Genomic DNA, 18,324 nt, shown 5'->3' on the forward strand with positions numbered 1-18,324 from the left:
GTACCTGGGTGTTAGTTAACTGCAGTGGGTTGCATCCTGGGGTGCAAGAAATGCTTTGCATAACCAGGGACTTTCTGTATGGTGTGCCAATAATGTGAACTGTCAGTTATATCATGTACTAATAATTATTATTTTTTATGCCAGGTAGGCCTTGATCTCATCCAAGCTGGTCATGTAATTTTTAAAATAAGCTGGTGAGTTTCCTCTGTAAGACACTTTATTAGGGGGTCTGTGGAAATTTTTGATAATTTTCGTGTGATTTAATTGCAATAATTGGTAGGGATAATAATGTTTATATAATAATGAAGGTGTGTAATGTTAAAAAGATGATAAGTCACAGGGAAGCAACATATTCCCTATAATTTCTTTTGCAGTGTAATAATTAAGTAAAGTGGAATTATGTATTGTAATGTTGAAGGGAATAATATTTTGATAGAATCTAAAAAGTAGATGATGCTTGACATTTTAAGTAACATCTACTTCCCACCTGTAACTGGTTTTCAGGATCCCTGTTGAAGCTGGTGAGGTGCTTTTGATCCAAGGAATTAGCTCTGTGCTCCCCCTTCCTTGGATCAAACCTGAATGCCTCCCACTTCTTCCAGGTGCTGTATGACCCCCAATGAAAGTAATAATATTATATTCAACTCTCCATTTAACAGACTTCGGTTTTATAAGGTGTATTTACCTTGGAGATCAGACAATTTGGGCTAACGGAAGATGCTGGCGGAGTAGATTTGGAAACATTGGGAAAAGTCCTTCAGCCATACAATTGTTCATTATTGTTACAATCATGACAAATTACTCTTTTCTTTATCCACCACAATTGCCATTATTTGCTATCAACTACCCCCAGTTTGGCCTTTATATAGAGGGTTTATTGATACAGTTGAAAAACATTGTGTGATTCATAATTTCTTTTACTGTAAGCTTTAGATAAGTGCTCATATTCTGTACTAACAAGATATTTATAATTTCAGATGACAGGGGAAACTCCCACTAGTGTGGATCTAACCACACTCTTCAAATCCTGTATGAAAACTATCAGGACTCGTAACAAGGCAATGGGTGTGACACTGCCTCAAACCAAAATATTTCCTTCTGCTCCAACCCCTTCATCTCAGTTTTACTCAAGAGCAAGGGATGTGATGAGCAACATAACGAGCCATCGCAACTTACTCAATGATCACAGTAAAAAGTACCTTCAGGACCATGAACAGTCTATGTCAGATTATGAGCGTAGTTACATGGAAAAAGTAAGAAAATTATAGTTAGTATATATGTTACACAGTCATTAATTATTATTCAAGAGATATTACGTATTTTCATTATAATTTTTTATAAATACAACATATTTTTCTTCTTCAAAATTACATAAATATAAATCATTATAATACAGGTTGCCCATCACTAATCTGGCAATCAGTAATCTGGCACTAATTTCGGCTAGCATAGTTTCAAATTTCCGGGGTTGCCACACCAACCTGCTGCTCCTGGTTGGTGGCACTACTTGCTGCATAAGTCATTCCAATTTCTTCTTTTCCATTTATTGTCATAACTTGCTCACTTTTAGCCCTAGCCTTGGTTCCAATGAATAAAAGAAATGCTTCTTGTTGTGTAAAGCACCTACAGTGGACCCCCGACTTACGATGGCCTCAACCCACAATAAAAGCGACTTATGATGCTTGTCAGCGTAAAAATTTGACCCCGACCTACGTTAAAAAAACTCGTCTTACATCATTCATCCCGTACATGTCCATGCATCTGTCTGGTAAAGTGTGCCTCAGCTGCCCTGCCTTCAGTTAGTGTGCCAATGTTTACAAGCCAGTGCAGTCGTTTCCACGCATACTTTTGGAACATTTTGTATTATTCCAGTGTTTTTAGTGCTTGTAACTGCTAAATAAGCCACCATGGTCCTTATGGAAGGGGATTCCCCTTCCAAAATATAATACACCATCATCTCCCCTCTTCCCATCCCATCACTCATCACCTTATCTTCAATAAAGGTAAGTGTCATTTATTCTTCATTACACAATATATATACCCCTCGAGAAATTGTAGCCAAACAGATTCTGTGTCTGATGTTTCTAATCTTATATCATGTCTAACACAATTTAAATTATCTCTGACATACATCACCACTCCACCACCCTTCCTGTTGACCCTGTCAGTGTGGAATAGTTTATAATCCTTTATGCTGCATTCAGAAGGCATTTCTCTATCCTTCAAGTTCAGCCAGGTCTCAGTTATAGCAATATCTATATTACCTGCACTTGCGAGTAATCTTAGCTCATCTATCTTATTTCTTAGACTCCTACTATTTGTATAGTAAACCTTAAGGGAGCTAGTCACTCGTTGCCCTCTACTATCTCGCTTTGTTTGTTGATCAGTTGCTTTGTCTTTATTAGAAACTTTATTTTGAATATTGTCTTTTAAACATATCCCTGATGTATCCTGGTAATATCTGCTGTTTCCAACAATAATACTGCAGCTTGATTGTTTCCCACCAAACACCCATACCTCTATAATCTATCAGTTTAAAGTTCTAGACAAGTCATCAATTACCCCCTCAATCGAATAGGCTAATGCAACCACTCCAACCCTAGAGATGAACCCCATCCCTTGTATACATATCATATTTGCCATAGAATTTGTCCCAGTTATCAATGAATGGGATTGCAAGTTCCTTGCAGTACCTGTCTAGCTAGCAATTTATACCAATTGCCCTAGACATCCATTCATTGCCCACTCCTCTTCTAGGCAAGATGCTACATATAATAGGGATCCCTCCCTTAGACCTGACTACTACTATGGCTGACCTGTACTTATCCAGTAGCTCCTGCCTCTTGCCCTTCCCAATGTCATTTCCACCAGCACTAAGACAGATAATGGGCTTGTTCCCATTACCTGACATATTATTATCCAACCTGCTGACTATGTCACCAACACCAGCTCCTGGGAAGCACACCCTTTGTCTGACTTTTCTATCTCTGTTACAAAAAGCATGGTCCAATATCTTACCTGAGAGTCTCCCACAATCAGAATATTCTTACCTTGATAAGCAGGGGAGTCAGAGGTACCTTTAACCTCACTAACCACTGAAGTACACTCGTCTTGGAGAACAGAGAATCGATTTCCTACCTTCACATCTTCTTTATTAACCCTCCTTACCTTCCTTCTTCCTGAACTGTGAGCCACTTAAAGCGGCTGCCACTCTCACTGGTGGTAAGCATTTTCTCCTTACCAGCACCAACTATCTCACACTCACTCCTAAACACATCTAGGCGAGGCTTCAGCCTTCTATTTTCCTCCTGAAGTAGAACCTCCTTCTTCGACACTTTAACCTGAGATTCTAAAACATTTCAGCAAGCCATAGTGCTTGGTAATACCCCACACTAATACCCAGACAGCTCAGGACAGGTATGACCACCCGTGACCACTGACTTCAGCGTACTGTTGTTTTTACTGCTTAAGATTACAAATGCAACAGAAATAATAGTATTTCTTACCTTAAATTGTGGGTGCTGGTGTTTGTGGATGATTGTGAAGAATGAAGAGTTATGCTGTGGCTCTCCTGGGCTGAGGTGAATGGTAGAGGTACTGGTACTGAAGTCAATGGTTGTCCTGGGGTGTGCATAAATTCTGTAATGGATTTCTGTTCTGTTTTACCCCACAGTACATTATACAACTGACAGTAAGGCATCAGCTGCTCTAGACACCGTTTCAGGGTCCTGTTCAGTGAAAAAGTCTAACTTTAAGTCAGTAAATCAGTCAAGTCAGCAAGACAGTAAATCAGTCATTAAGTCAGTCAGTTCAGTCAATCAGTCAGACAGTAATACAGTCAGTAAGTTAGTCAGTCAATCAGTAAGTCAGTCAGTAAATCAGTCAGTCATTACAGAAACTCATGTTTACCTCTTTCGTTTATGTGCACAAAGAGACGCTTCGTTTCGTCCACTGGCTTTCTCTTGTCTAATATCTCTATTTTCTACATTAATTCTAAGACTTAAATGCTTAAATGCTTTTCTTGCCACTTTCAGCAACACTTGTATGCCTACTGGGTGCCATGATTGCCTGGCAGATTTAAGATATGGCAAGAAAAAGATATCAACTCCTAGCAGAGGATGATACATATCCTGGGGGTGACGTGTTCAAATTTTTTTCTCCTCCTGCGAATCGTGTTAAATTTATGAAGTGTTATACAAAAATATGCCACAATTCTTCAATCGTGCTATAACCACAACATGCCAGACAAAACCATGTTAAACAATGGTCTACTGTTTTAGTATTACTATGGTGTTAAGACTAGAGGGATACTCTTAGTGAATGAATAACAAAGGCATATTTATATGCTATGTAATGTATTTCTTACATAATTTTGAAGAAAATATCATAGATGGATTAATGAAAATGTCTATATTAACGTAAAATATGACATTTAATGTCCCCAAGAGTGAGTCATGAATGTATGAGCAACCCAGGTGGACGCGTCTGGTACCGTCGATTTCCAAGCCGATGTATGAAACTCAGGGGGAAGTTTCACCGAAAAAGTGCTAGAAATCCGAATTGTAGGATTTCCGCACCGGCCGAAAACCGGGGGTCCACTGTATTTCAAATGTAGGTTGTTGAAAATGTGAGTCATGGACATGCAGTGAGATTCTTCTGTATTTTATGTACAGTACATTACAGCCTCTCCTCACTTAGTGATGTACTCATTTATTGATTACTCGGACTTACGACGGGCTCTCTGACCAGTACGCACACCTAAGTATGAAATGTATATTAGAGCTAATTTCCTCTATTCTGTTTATTACAATATACAGTACACTATAAACATTTAAAAATATACTAAAAATGTTATAAATGGTGCAAAGGTGACATTACAACACTATCAAAGATGGTCACACAAACCCACTACCATTATACATACTATGCTCCTTGCTTAGCGATGAATTTGTTGACTGACGTGGTCTTAGGAACAGAACTCCGTTGTTAAGTGAGGAAAGGCTGTAGTTGTTTTACTAAGTAGCTCATTTCAGAATCTTTTAATTGCGAGTAATTAGCATAATCCCAAATGTAGGTACATATAAAAATATTTTCTTTAATAATGTATAATCCTCTTAGGACACATTCCACAGGTTGTGAGTACAAATCTTCGCATAATTGATGACAACATCCGCACTCTGAACATTGAGCTCCAGGGTGAAAAGGAAGGATCCAGAGATGCATGTGAATGTCAAGAAAATATTGTGTCTATTCTGAGAATGAAGTTCCAGGAAATTGGTTCAACTTTCAAACATATGAAAGAACAAAGAACAAAGAAGCAAAAAGAAAAAGCAAGTACAGTGCAGCATTTAAGAAAAAAATATATTCTGTAGCTTTTATTCCCTAATTCTGCAGCTTATATTCCCTAATTCTGTAACTTGTATCCCCTAATTCTGTAGCTTGTATTCCCTAATTCTGTAATTTGTTTTCCCTAATTCTGTAGCTTGTATTCCCTAATTGCCTGTAGAATTTTGAATATTAAGTTTTTGTACATCTTTCTGTACTAATATTTTGCTGCAATAGTAACAACAGATTAAGATTCATGTCAATGAATACTTCAGGTAAGTAAACATAAGTAAGCAAAGCTAAATAGCATGCATGTAAGATTTCTAGAATTACAGTACAATATAAAGAACCCTGTATATATTTTAAGTAGGGTCCTGCTTTACGGTGTTCTGCTAATACAAACATTTCAAATTATGGCCAAAACTTGCTATATGGCTCCCCCACCTGACTTTTTAATGTGGTTACCAGGCACCACCTGGTTTGTTTTGTATTCTCCATGAGCTCTGCCTCTTTCCATTATGTCTGGGAACTTTCCAAAATTTCATGTGTTTCAAAGTTATTTTATATATACTCTCATAATTATACTTATGAGTATGTGTACTTGAAAAGAATAAATCATTGACATTGTCATAAAATATGGGTTTATATAAAAAATTATACACAGTTGTACCTTGACTTACAAGTCCCCCAACTTATGAGCTTTCCGAGTTATGAGCTGTCGCTCAGTCGATTTTTTGCTTTGAGTTGCGAGCCAAAATCCGAGTTACGAGCGAGCTTCAGATATGCCGCTACTAGTTGGCGGCATATCTGAAGTCAAATCCAACCCTGTACTCAGAGGAATGTCAGGTACATCGTCCCATCTCACATGCTCTTCCAAAACATAACTGGAAGGATAATTACTCCCACACTAATCCCAGATTGTAGTGAGGCACCTGGTCTCGTTTGGTTCTTGTATAAATCCGGGGAAGAGATAACCTACATTTCAACACTCAGTTTTTCCAGAAACATTAAGGAAGGCCTCTATGATATTTACCTGCCTCACAGAGGTTCCTTCAGTAGGTGGAGTACTGATAGTAGTGGGTGGAGTAGTGATGGTAATGGGTGGAGTAGTGAAGGTGGTGGGTGGAGTAGTGATAGATGTGGGTAGAGTAGTGAAGGTGGTGGGTGGAATAGTGATGGTGGTGCCTATCTTTTCCAACCACCACCTCTGCCAGCATCTTCCATTAGCCCAAGTTGTCTGATCTCCAAGGTAAATACACCTTATAAAACCAGTTTATTTCTTTACATTATCTTTTATTATGTTTTACAGTATTATGTTTTCATACAATATTTCTTATTTATAAATACATTTTTCTTATTTAAAAACCTGTAACAAAAAAATTTGGGTGGTTTTTTGGGGGCTGGAACGGGTTAATGACATTTCAGTTAATTTCAGTGAGGAAAACTGATTTGACATATGAGCAAATTGAGTTACGAACTTGGTCAAGGAACGAATTAAAGTCTTAAGTTAAGGTACCACTGTATAGCGTAAAAATGCTCTTAGTCATATTTTTGTTTTTTAACAAGTTGGCCATCTCCCACCGAGGAAGGGTGACCCAAAAAGAAAGAAAATCCCCAAAAAGAAAATACTTTCATCATTCAACACTTTCACCTCACTCATACATAATTGCTGTTTTTGCAGAGGTGCCCAGAACACAACAGTTTAGAAGCATGTACGTATAAAGATACACAACATATCCCTCCAAACTGTCAATATCCTAAGTCCCTCCTTTAACCCTTTCGGGGTTTTGGTTGTACTAGTACGGCTTAAACGCCAGGGTTTTTGACGTACTAGTACGCATAAATTCTAGCGCCCTCAAATCTAGCAAGAGAAAGCTGGTAGGCCTACATATGAAAGAATGAGTCTATGTGGTCAGTGTGTACAGTATAAAAAAAATCCTGCAGCACACAGTGCGTAATGGGGAAAAAAAAAACTTTGACCATGTTTTTGGTTTAAAACAATGACTTTGCACTGTATTTTTGTATGGTATTTATGGTTGTATTCTAGTTTTGCTGGTCTTATTTTATAGAATGGAAGACATATTACAGAAATTGAGATGATTTTGATTGCTTTCACAATGAAAAGTACCTTGAAATTGAGCTCAAAGTAGCAAAAATGTTTGATTTTTGCTAAAGTTCTAAAGTAAACAAATCATGCCATGCGTCCAATGCACATCAGCTGGTGAATCTAATATTCTTTCACAAGTGCGCTGGTATTATTTATATCATTTCTACACTAATACAGTAGTCTGCATAACAGTAAATCTTCTATTTTTTGTGAGAATAAAAATTCGAAGTGGAAAGCAAAAGAAATGTAAGAGGGGCGTGGGGATGTGACTAATGAACAGAGGAAATGTTATTTTAGTGCCAGGAATGTCTTTCTTGTTTATTCTGGACCCTATTTGGATATTGACATCTTTTGAAATTTGTATGAAATTGGCAAAATTGCTTAATTCTGACCACTTTATTGGATAGTTGAAATCGGTAAATGGGTGGTTTCTTGTAATTATTCGATAGAAAAAAAACGAGTTCTAGCGAAATAGTTATGATTTTTGTCAACTGGAATTTGCCGAAAATAGGGCTCAAAGTGGGCAAAATCACCAATGCATAAACATCGTCGAGACCGCTAACTTCGCGAGAGCATAATTCCCTAAGTTTTCCATCAAATTTCATACTTTTGGTGTCATTATGATCAGGAAAAGATTCTCTATCTTTTCATAAGAAAAAATAATTTTTTTTTTTAAATTTTGGCGACCCTGAGAATAAGTCTCTGAGAGGGCCTGACAACCCCCAAAGGATTAAAGTGCAGGCATTGTACTTCCCATTTCCAGTACTCAAGTCCGGCTATATAAAAATAACTGGTTTCCCTGAAACCCTTCGCTAAATATTACCCTGCTCACACTCCAACAGCTCGTCAGGTCCCAAATACCATTCGTCTCCATTCACTCCTATCTAACACTCACACAGGCTTGCTGGAAGTCCAAGCCCCTCACCCACAAAACCTCCTTTACCCCCTCCCTCCAACCTTTTCGAGGACGCCCCCTACCCCTTCCTTCCCCTACAGATTTATACACACTCCATGTCATTCTACTTTGATCCATTCTCTCTAAATGACCAAACCGCCTCAACAACCCCTCTGCAGCCCTCTGACTAATACTTTTTTTTAACTCCACACCTTCTAATTTCCACACTCCAAATTCTCTGCATAATATTTACACCACACATTGCCCTTAGAGAGGATATCTTCACCACCTCCAACCGCCTCCTCGTTGCAGCATTTACAACCCAAGCTTCACACCCATATAAGATCTTGTGTTGGTACCACTATATTTTCATACATTCCCTTCTTTGCCTCCATAGATAATATTTTTTGCCTCCACATATACCTCAATGCACCACTCACCTTTTTTCCTTCATCAATTCTAGGGTGAACCTCATCCTTCATACATCCATCTGCTGACACGTCAACTTCCAAATATCTGAAAACATTCACTTCTTCCATACTCCTCCTCTCCAATTTGAAATCCAATTTTTCTTTATCTAAATCATTTGATACCCTCATCACCTTACTCTTTTCTATGTTCACTTTCAACTTTCTACCTTTACACACACTCCTATTACTCACTATTACACACTCTCGTATTTGAGATGCCTAAATCATTATATGCACAGTAGGGCCCCATTTATTCGTCAGGTTAGGTTTCAGGCTACTGCCAGAAAGCAGACGCCGCCATAAAGCAGAACACCATTTTTTTCCACTTATAAATGCATATAAATGCCAGGTAACAAGTTTACACTAATATACAGTATATTACATTAGCAATAGAACTAGGCATTAAAAACAAAAGTAAAATACACACACAGTACACCTATTACTTACCTTAAAATATTTGTTGTCTTAATGTAGGGTGAGAGGTGAGTTTTATTTGTAGGACGTCAGGTTTGGGGAGTATGGAATCCAGCCAGGGGAGCCCTCCCCACCCCACCCACACGTAATGTACTACAGTATTTAATTAAAGCTCCCCAGAGTGATAAAATGCATATACTACAGTACACTCATTAATTACCTTAAAATATTTGTAGTCTTAATGTAGGGTGAGAGGTGGGTTTTATTTGTATGAAGTCAGGTTGGGAAATATGGGTAGCCAGGAAGGGCAGCCATCACCACCCAACCCCACCCACACGTAATGTAAACAAACCAGACGAACGTGTCTGGTTTTCGTCACTTTACATTGTGTACAAGTTGTCTCCACGTCGATACAGTAGAATAAATAAAGAGAAACGCTCCCATATCCCTCCAAATGCCAATATCCCAAACCCCTCCTTTAAAGTGCAGGCATTGTACTTCCCATTTCCAGGACTCAAGTCCGACTATATGAAAATAATGAATCCCTTCACTAAATATTACCCTGCTCACACTCCAACAGATCGTCAGGAAGTATCATTCGTCTCCATTCACTCCTATCTAACACGCTCATGCACGCTTGCTGGAAGTCCAAGTCCAACCCTTTCACGACCCCTACCCATCTTTCCTTCCCCTATAGATTTATATGCTTTCCATGTCATTCTACTTTGATCCATTCTCTCTAAATTACCCCTCTTCTGCCCTCTGACTAATGCTTTTATTAACTCCACACCTTCTCCTAATTTCCACACTCCGAATTTTCTGCATAATATTTACACCACACATTGCCCTTAGACAGGACATCTCCACTGCCTCCAACCGTCTCCTCGCTGCTGCATTTACCACCCAAGCTTTACATCCATATAAGAGTGTTGGTACTACTATACTTTCATACATTCCCTTCTTTGCCTCCATAGATAACGTTTTTTGACTCCACATATACCTCAACGCACCACTCACCTTTTTTCCCTCATCAATTCTATGATTAACCTCATCCTTCATAAATCCATCCGCCGACACGTCAACTCCTAAGTATCTGAAAACATTCACTTCTTCCATACTCCTCCTCCCCAATTTGATATCCAATTTTTCTTTATCTAAATCATTTGATACCCTCATCACCTTACTCTTTTCTATGTTCACTTTCAACTTTCTACCTTTACACACATTCTCAAACTCATCCACTAACCTTTGCAATTTTTCTTTAGAATCTCCCATAAGCACAGTATCATCAGCAAAAAGTAACTGTGTCAATTCCCATTTTGAATTTGATTCCCCATAATTTAATCCCACCCCTCTCCCGAACACCCTAGCATTTACTTCTTTTACAACCCCATCTATAAATATATTAAACAACCATGGTGACATTACACATCCCTGTCTAAGACCTACTTTTACCGGGAAGTATTCTCCCTCTCTTCTACACACCCTAACCTGAGCCTCACTATCCTCATAAAAGCTCTTTACAGCATTTAGTAACTTACCACCTATTCCATATACTTGCAACATCTGCCACATTGCTCCTCTATCCACTCTATCCATAAATGCAATAAAAACTTCCCTACCTTTATCTAAATACTGTTCACATATATGCTTCAATGTAAACACTTGATCTACACATCCCCTACCCACTCTGAAGCCTCCTTGCTCGTCCGCAATTCTACATTCTGTCTTACCTCTAATTCTTTCAATTATAACCCTACCGTATACTTTTCCTGGTATACTCAGTAAACTTATTCCTCTATAATTTTTACAATCTCTTTTGTCCCCTTTCCCTTTATATAAAGGGACTATACATGCTCTCCGCCAATCCCTAGGTACCTTCCCCTCTTTCATACATTTATTAAACAAAAGTACCAACCACTCCAACACTATATCCCCCCCTGCTTTTAACATTTCTGTCATGATCCCATCAGTTCCAGCTGCTTTACCCCCTTTCATTCTACGTAATGCCTCACGTACCTCCACCACACTTACATTCTGCTCTTCTTCACTCCTAAAAGATGGTATACCTCCCTGGCCAGTGCATGAAATTACCGCCTCCCTTTCTTCCTTAACATTTAAAAGTTCCTCAAAATATTCTCGCCATCTACCTAATACCTCCCTCTCCCCATCTACTAACTCCCCTACTCTGTTTTTAACTGACAAATCCATACTTTCCCTAGGCTTTCTTAACTTGTTTAACTCGCTCCAAAATTTTTTCTTATTTTCATTAAAATTTCTTGACAGTGCCTCTCCCACTCTTTCATCTGCTCTCCTTTTGCACTCTCTCACCACTCTCTTCACCTTTCTTTTACTCTCCATATACTCTGCTCTTCTTATAACACTTCTGCTTTGTAAAAACCTCTCGTAAGCTACCTTTTTCTCTTTTATCACACCCTTTACTTCATCATTCCACCAATCACTCCTCTTTCCTCCTGCCCCCACCCTCCTATAACCACAAACTTCTGCCCCACATTCCAATACTGCATTTTTAAAACTATTCCAACCCTCTTCAACCCCCCCACTACTCATCTTTGCACTAGCCCACCTTTCTGCCAATAGTCGCTTATATCTCGCCCGAACTTCCTCCTCCCTTAGTTTATACACTTTCACCTCCCTCTTACTTGTTGTTGCCACCTTCCTCTTTTCCCATCTACCTCTTACTCTAACTGTAGCTACAACTAAATAATGATCCGATATATCAGTTGCCCCTCTATAAACATGTACATCCTGGAGCCTACCCATCAACCTTTTATCCACCAATACATAATCTAACAAACTACTTTCATTACGTGGGGTACATACCTACACCTACCTACATAGCTACACGATATTTAATGCGGCCCAGAGCCATATTATTACCATTGACACACCATGTTCACTGAGTTTAATTGTTTCTAACAACTTCCTTTAGATTCCATCATAAACAAAGGGAGAAGTAATGAATAATTCAAGCCGAGAATTGTAAACAAAAGCGTTATGTATTAAGGGGAGTGATGTAATGTTTTCCTTCCGCCCGCCTACTACACCTCCATACTATATGCTATGTAACATGTTTCTTATATAATTTTGAAGAAAATATCATAGATGAATTAATGAAAATGTCTTTATTAATGTATAATAAGACATTTAATGTGCCCAAGAGTGATTATTATTAGTATTACGTAATGTTTTTCATCCACCCAGCAACTACCCCTCCATAGCATATAAACAGCATGTTTATGTGCTATGTAATGTGTTTCTTATATAATTTTGAAGAAAATATCATAGATGGATTAATGAAAATGTCTATATTGACGTAAAATAAGACATTTAATATGCCCAAGAGTGATTATAATTTTTTTTTTATAAAAAATTATAGGGGGATAAGTCTGCTGAGTATACCTGGTAAAGTTAATGGTAGAGTTATTATTGAAAGAATTAAGAGTAAGACGGAGAATAGGATAGCAGATGAACAAGGAGGCTTTAGGAAAGGTAGGGGGTGTGTGGACCAGGTGTTTACAGTGAAACATATAAGTGAACAGTATTTAGATAAGGCTAAAGAGGTCTTTGTGGCATTTATGGATTTGGAAAAGGCGTATGACAGGGTGGATAGGGGGGCAATGTGGCAGATGTTGCAAGTGTATGATGTAGGAGGTAGGTTACTGAAAGCAGTGAAGAGTTTTTACGAGGATAGTGAGGCTCAAGTTAGAGTATGTAGGAAAGAGGGAAATTATTTCCCAGTAAAAGTAGGCCTTAGACAAGGATGTGTGATGTCACCGTGGTTGTTTAATATATTTATAGATGGGGTTGTAAGAGAAGTAAATGCGAGGGTCTTGGCAAGAGGCGTGGAGTTAAAAGATAAAGAATCACACATAAAGTGGGAGTTGTCACAGTTGCTCTTTGCTGATGACACTGTGCTCTTGGGAGATTCTGAAGAGAAGTTGCAGAGATTGGTGGATGAATTTGGTAGGGTTTGCAAAAGAAGAAAATTAAAAGTGAATACAGGAAAGAGTAAGGTTATGAGGATAAGAAAAAGATTAGATGATGAAAGATTGGATATCAGATTGGAGGGAGAGAGTATGGAGGAGGTGAATGTATTCAGATATTTGGGAGTGGACGTGTCAGCGGATGGGTCTATGAAAGGTGAGGTGAATCATAGAATTGATGAGGGGAAAAGGGTGAGTGGTGCACTTAGGAGTCTGTGGAGACAAAGAACTTTGTCCTTGGAGGCAAAGAGGGGAATGTATGAGAGTATAGTTTTACCAACGCTCTTGTATGGGTGTGAAGCATGGGTGATGAATGTTGCAGCGAGGAGAAGGCTGGAAGCAGTGGAGATGTCATGTCTGAGGGCAATGTGTGGTGTGAATATAATGCAGAGAATTCGTAGTTTGGAAGTTAGGAGGAGGTGCGGGATTACCAAAACTGTTGTCCAGAGGGCTGAAGAAGGGTTGTTGAGGTGGTTCGGACATGTAGAGAGAATGGAGCGAAACAGAGTGACTTCAAGAGTGTATCAGTCTGTAGTGGAAGGAAGGCGGGGTAGGGGTTGGCCTAGGAAAGGTTGGAGGGAGGGGGTAAAGGAGATTTTGTGTGCGAGGGGCTTGGACTTCCAGCGGGCATGCATGAGCGTGTTTGATAGGAGTGAATGGAGACAAATGGTTTTTAATACTTGACGTGCTGTTGGAGTGTGAGCAAAGTAACATTTATGAAGGGATTCAGGGAAACCAGCAGGCCGGACTTAAGTCCTGGAGATGGGAAGTACAGTGCCTGCACTCTGAAGGAGTGGTGTTAATGTTGCAGTTTAAAAACTGTAGTGTAAAGCACCCTTCTGGCAAGACAGTGATGGAGTGAATGATGGTGAAAGTTTTTCTTTTTCGGGCCACCCTGCCTTGGTGGGAATCGGCCAGTGTGATAATAAAAATAAAATAAAAAAGAGTGATTATTATTGCATAATAGAGATGTGCTCATGGAGAATGTAAACAAACTGGGTGGCACGCACCGTATTTGAGAGACTACTTTCTGTATAGAATGTTTTGATCATAATTTGAGATCACTGTATTAGCGGAATGCCATAAGGTAAAACGCTGAAAAGCGGGGCCCTGCTCTGTATTATTTTTTTAATTAATTTTTTAGTTACATAATTTTTTAGGGAAAAGAAAAACTAGATTTGGAAATCATATGGATTCTTTGTAATGACAAAGTATGTACAGTAGGGCCCCACTTATATGGCAGGTTAGGTTCCAGGCTACCGCTGTAAAGCAGAAATCACCGTCAAGTGGAACACCCTTTTTTTCCACTTATAAATGCATATAAATACTAGATAACAAGTTTACACTAACGTATATTAAGTTAGCAATAGAACTAGCCATTAAAAAACAATAAAAAAGTAAAATACACATATATTACACTCATTACTTACCTTAAAATATTTGTAGTCTTAATCTAGGGTGAGATGAGTAGTATTTATTGTAAGAAATCAAGTGTGGTATGTATGGTAGCCAGCCAGGCCAACCCACCCACACATAATATTCTATGATATTTAAGCATCCCAGAGCGATAAAATGCATATACAGTTCACTCTTTACTTACCTTAAAATATTTGTAGTCTTAATCTAGGGTGAGATGAGTAGTATTTATTGTAAGAAATCAAGTGTGGTATGTATGGTAGCCAGCCAAACTACCATACCAGGCCATTCCACCTACACAATATTTTACGATATTTAAGCATCCCAGAGCGATAAAATGCATATACAGTTCACTCATTACTTACCTTAAAATATTTGTAGTCTTAACATAGGGTCAGGGGTGAGTAAATGAGATAAAACGAACAGATGAGAGCGAGAGAGAGAGAGAGAGAGAGAGAGAGAGAATGAGTACATGAGGGAGGACAGGCGCAGAGTTATATAAACAAACCAGGCGAACGCAAGTTTTGTAAACAAGCCACGCATACACGTATGGTTTGTGTACAAGTTACACAAATAACCCGCACATAAAAGAGAGAAGCTTACAACGACGTTTCGGTCTGACTTGGACCATTTACAAAGTCACACTTTGTAAATGGTCCAAGTCGGACCGAAACGTCGTCGTAAGCTTCTCTCTTTTATGTGCGGGTTATTTGTGTATCGCTCCAGTCACGGTATTGTGCCTTTTTTTGTTATTTATGTACAAGTTACATGGTGTACAAGTTGTCTCTACATTGATACGGTAGAATAAATAAAGAGGAACACTCCCATTCTCGTGTGACACCATTTTTAGGAGAAATGACACTCTGAGTGAATGCAATGGAAATAAGTCACTCTGACTATTTTGGGTTATCCTGGGTACTTTACACATGTGCTGCTATGTATGATAATCTATGTAACTATTTTTGTGTATACCTGAATAAATTTACTTACATACGAAAGGAATAATTTTCTACAGTTACCCCCAGTAATACATTTTCTCTTATGTTGGACTAGAGAAAATGTTATTCTACTGTGGAGTGTATTTATCATGTTTATATGTTATGTATCATATTTATTATATAATTTTGAAGAAATATCATAGATGGATTAACGAAAATATTTTTTTTTTATTATTTTTATTAACCCTTTCAGGGTTGGTGCCATACTAGTACACATAAATTCTAGCACCTTCAAATCTAGCGAGAAAAAGCTGGTAGGCCTACATATGAAAGAATGGGTCTATGTGGTCAGTGTGCGCCGTATAAAAAAAATCCTGCAGCACACAGTGCATAAATAGAAAAAAAAAAACTCCAACCATGTTTTTGGTTTAAAACAGCGACTTTGCAGTGTATTTTTGTATGCTATTCATGGTTGTATTCTAGTTTTCTTGGTCTCATTTTATAGAATGGGAAACATTTTATGGAAATTGAGATGATTTTGATTTGTTTCATAATGAAAAGTACCTTGAAATTGAGCTCAAAGTAGCAGAAATGTTTGATTTTTGCAGAAGTTCAAAGGTAAACAAATCATGCCATGCGTCCAATACATGTCAATTGGTGAGTGTAATATTCTTTCACAGGTGCCCTGATATTATTTATACCATATCTATGCCATTTCTACATGAATGCAGTAGTCTGCATAACATGAATCTTCTATTTTTTGTGAGAATAAAAATTCAAAGTGGAAAGCAAAAGAAATGTAACAGAGGCCTGGTGACATGAGTAATGAACAGAGGAAATATTATGTTAGTGCAAGAAATGTCTGTCTTTATTCTGGACCCTATTTGGAAATTGGCATCTTTTGAAATTTGTGTGAAATTGGCAAAATTGCCAATTTCTGACCACATTATTGGATAGTTGAAATCGGTAAATGGGTGGTTTCTTGTACTCATTCGATAGAAAAAATGGAGTTCTAGTGAAATAGGTATGATTTTTGTCGACTGGTACATAGGAATTGACCGAAAATAGGGCTCAAAGTGGGCGAAATCGCCGATGTGTAAACATCGTCGAGACCGCTAACTTCGCGAGAACATAATTCTGTAAGTTTTCCAACAAATTTCATACTTTTGGAGTCATTATGATTGGGAAAAGATTCTCTATCGTTTCATAAGAAAAAATAAGATTTTTTTTTTTTTTTTTGAAAATTTTCCGACCCTGAGAACAAGTTTAGGAGAGGGCCTGCTGACCCTGAAAGGGTTAACACATTGGCCAATTCCCACCAAGGCAGGGTGGCCCCCCCAAAAAAAAACTTTCATTATCATTCACTCCATCACTGTCTTGCCAGAGGGGTGCTTTACACTACAGTTATAAAACTGCAACATTAACACCCCTCCTTCAGAGTGTAGACACTGTACTTCCCATCTCCAGGACTCAAGTCCAGCCTGCCGGTTTCCCTGAATCCCTTCATAAATGTTACTTTGCTCACACTCCAACAGCACATCAAGTGTTAAAAACCATTTGTCTCCATTCACTCCTATCAAATATGCTCATGTACGCTTGCTGGAAGTCCATGCCCTTCGCACACAAAACCTCCTTTATCCCCTCCCTCTAACCCTTTCTAGGCCAAACTCTACCCCGCCTTCCCTCCACTACAGATTTATACACTTGAAGCCATTCTGTTTTGTTCCATTCTCTCTACATGTCTGAACCACCTCAACAACCCCTCCTCAGCCCTCTGAACAATAGTTTTGGTAATCCCACACTTCCTAATTTCCAAACTACGAATTCTCTGCATTATATTCACACCCCACATTGCCCTCAGACATGACATCTCCACTGCCTCCAGCCTTCTCCTCGTTGCAACATTCATCACTCATGCTTCACACCCATACAAGAGTGTTGGTACAACTATACTCTCATACATTACCCTCTTTGCTTCCACAGACAAAGTTCTTTGTCTCCACAGACTCCTAAGTGCACCACTCGCAATAATTGCTGAAGCAATTCGTAGCCATCTTGATAGGCACAGATTGATTAACCCCTTGACTGTCGCGGTCGTATATATGCATCATGGGAGATACTGTGTTTGACGTATCTATATGCATAAATTTTAGTGGCTTCAAATCAAGCGGGAGAGGGCTGGTAGACCTACATGAAAGAGAATGGGTCTCAGTGGTGGGTGTGCACCCTGTGAAAAAAATCTGGGACTCAGAGGTGCATTTTGGGAACGCCATCTTGGTAGTCCATTTTCACCATGCCTCGCGGTAAGAAGTTCCTCACTCCTCAGCGGATTGGAGGTCTTTTGTTCCCAAGTGATAGCTCAAACAGCGATGAAAGTGTCAGTGAGTGAATTCCCTGGTTTTGAAGCGGGTGTGACCGAAAAAAGTGCCCAGGTTAATGTAATTAGTGATGAAAACCCAGATGACCCACAGCCTTCCACCTCTGGTGCTGGGCCGGCTCGTTCATGTTCACCTGTACCAGGACGAAAGAGGAAACTATTTGCCCGTGTACAAGACTCAGATGTGAGCAGTGTAAGTGATAGTGATAGTGATTTCAAGGTTATTGAAAGCAGTTCTAGTTGTGACAGTGAGGGTGAATATTCCCCAGTGAAGCGGCAGTGTATACAACGTTGCATGCGGTCTGGTAGTGTGCCATATGCTCTTCCTAGAGGAAGGAGTACATCTCGGAGCACATCCCGTGGCCCTACACCACG

At 39.0% G+C, this 18,324-nt stretch overlaps 1 protein-coding gene across 4 annotated transcripts in view; it reads left to right on the forward strand.

The window, feature by feature from the left end:
* The window catches only part of Syx18 (syntaxin 18), a 67,517-nt gene that overhangs the window by 1,432 nt on the left and 47,761 nt on the right, over window positions 1-18,324 (forward strand). For 3 of the 4 annotated variants that reach the window (XM_053780280.2, XM_053780281.2, XM_053780282.2), the window contains 2 exons: window positions 978-1,253; window positions 5,133-5,330. In XM_053780280.2, the coding sequence (XP_053636255.1) occupies window positions 978-1,253; window positions 5,133-5,330 (474 nt within the window). Of the gene's footprint in view, window positions 1-144; window positions 195-977; window positions 1,254-5,132; window positions 5,331-18,324 lie in introns of all 4 variants that reach the window. The other variant, XM_053780283.2, reaches the window with a different exon arrangement.

The sequence above is a fragment of the Cherax quadricarinatus genome, chromosome 36 (assembly GCF_038502225.1).
Source record: "Cherax quadricarinatus isolate ZL_2023a chromosome 36, ASM3850222v1, whole genome shotgun sequence".
NCBI classification, from domain to species: Eukaryota; Metazoa; Arthropoda; class Malacostraca; order Decapoda; family Parastacidae; genus Cherax; species Cherax quadricarinatus.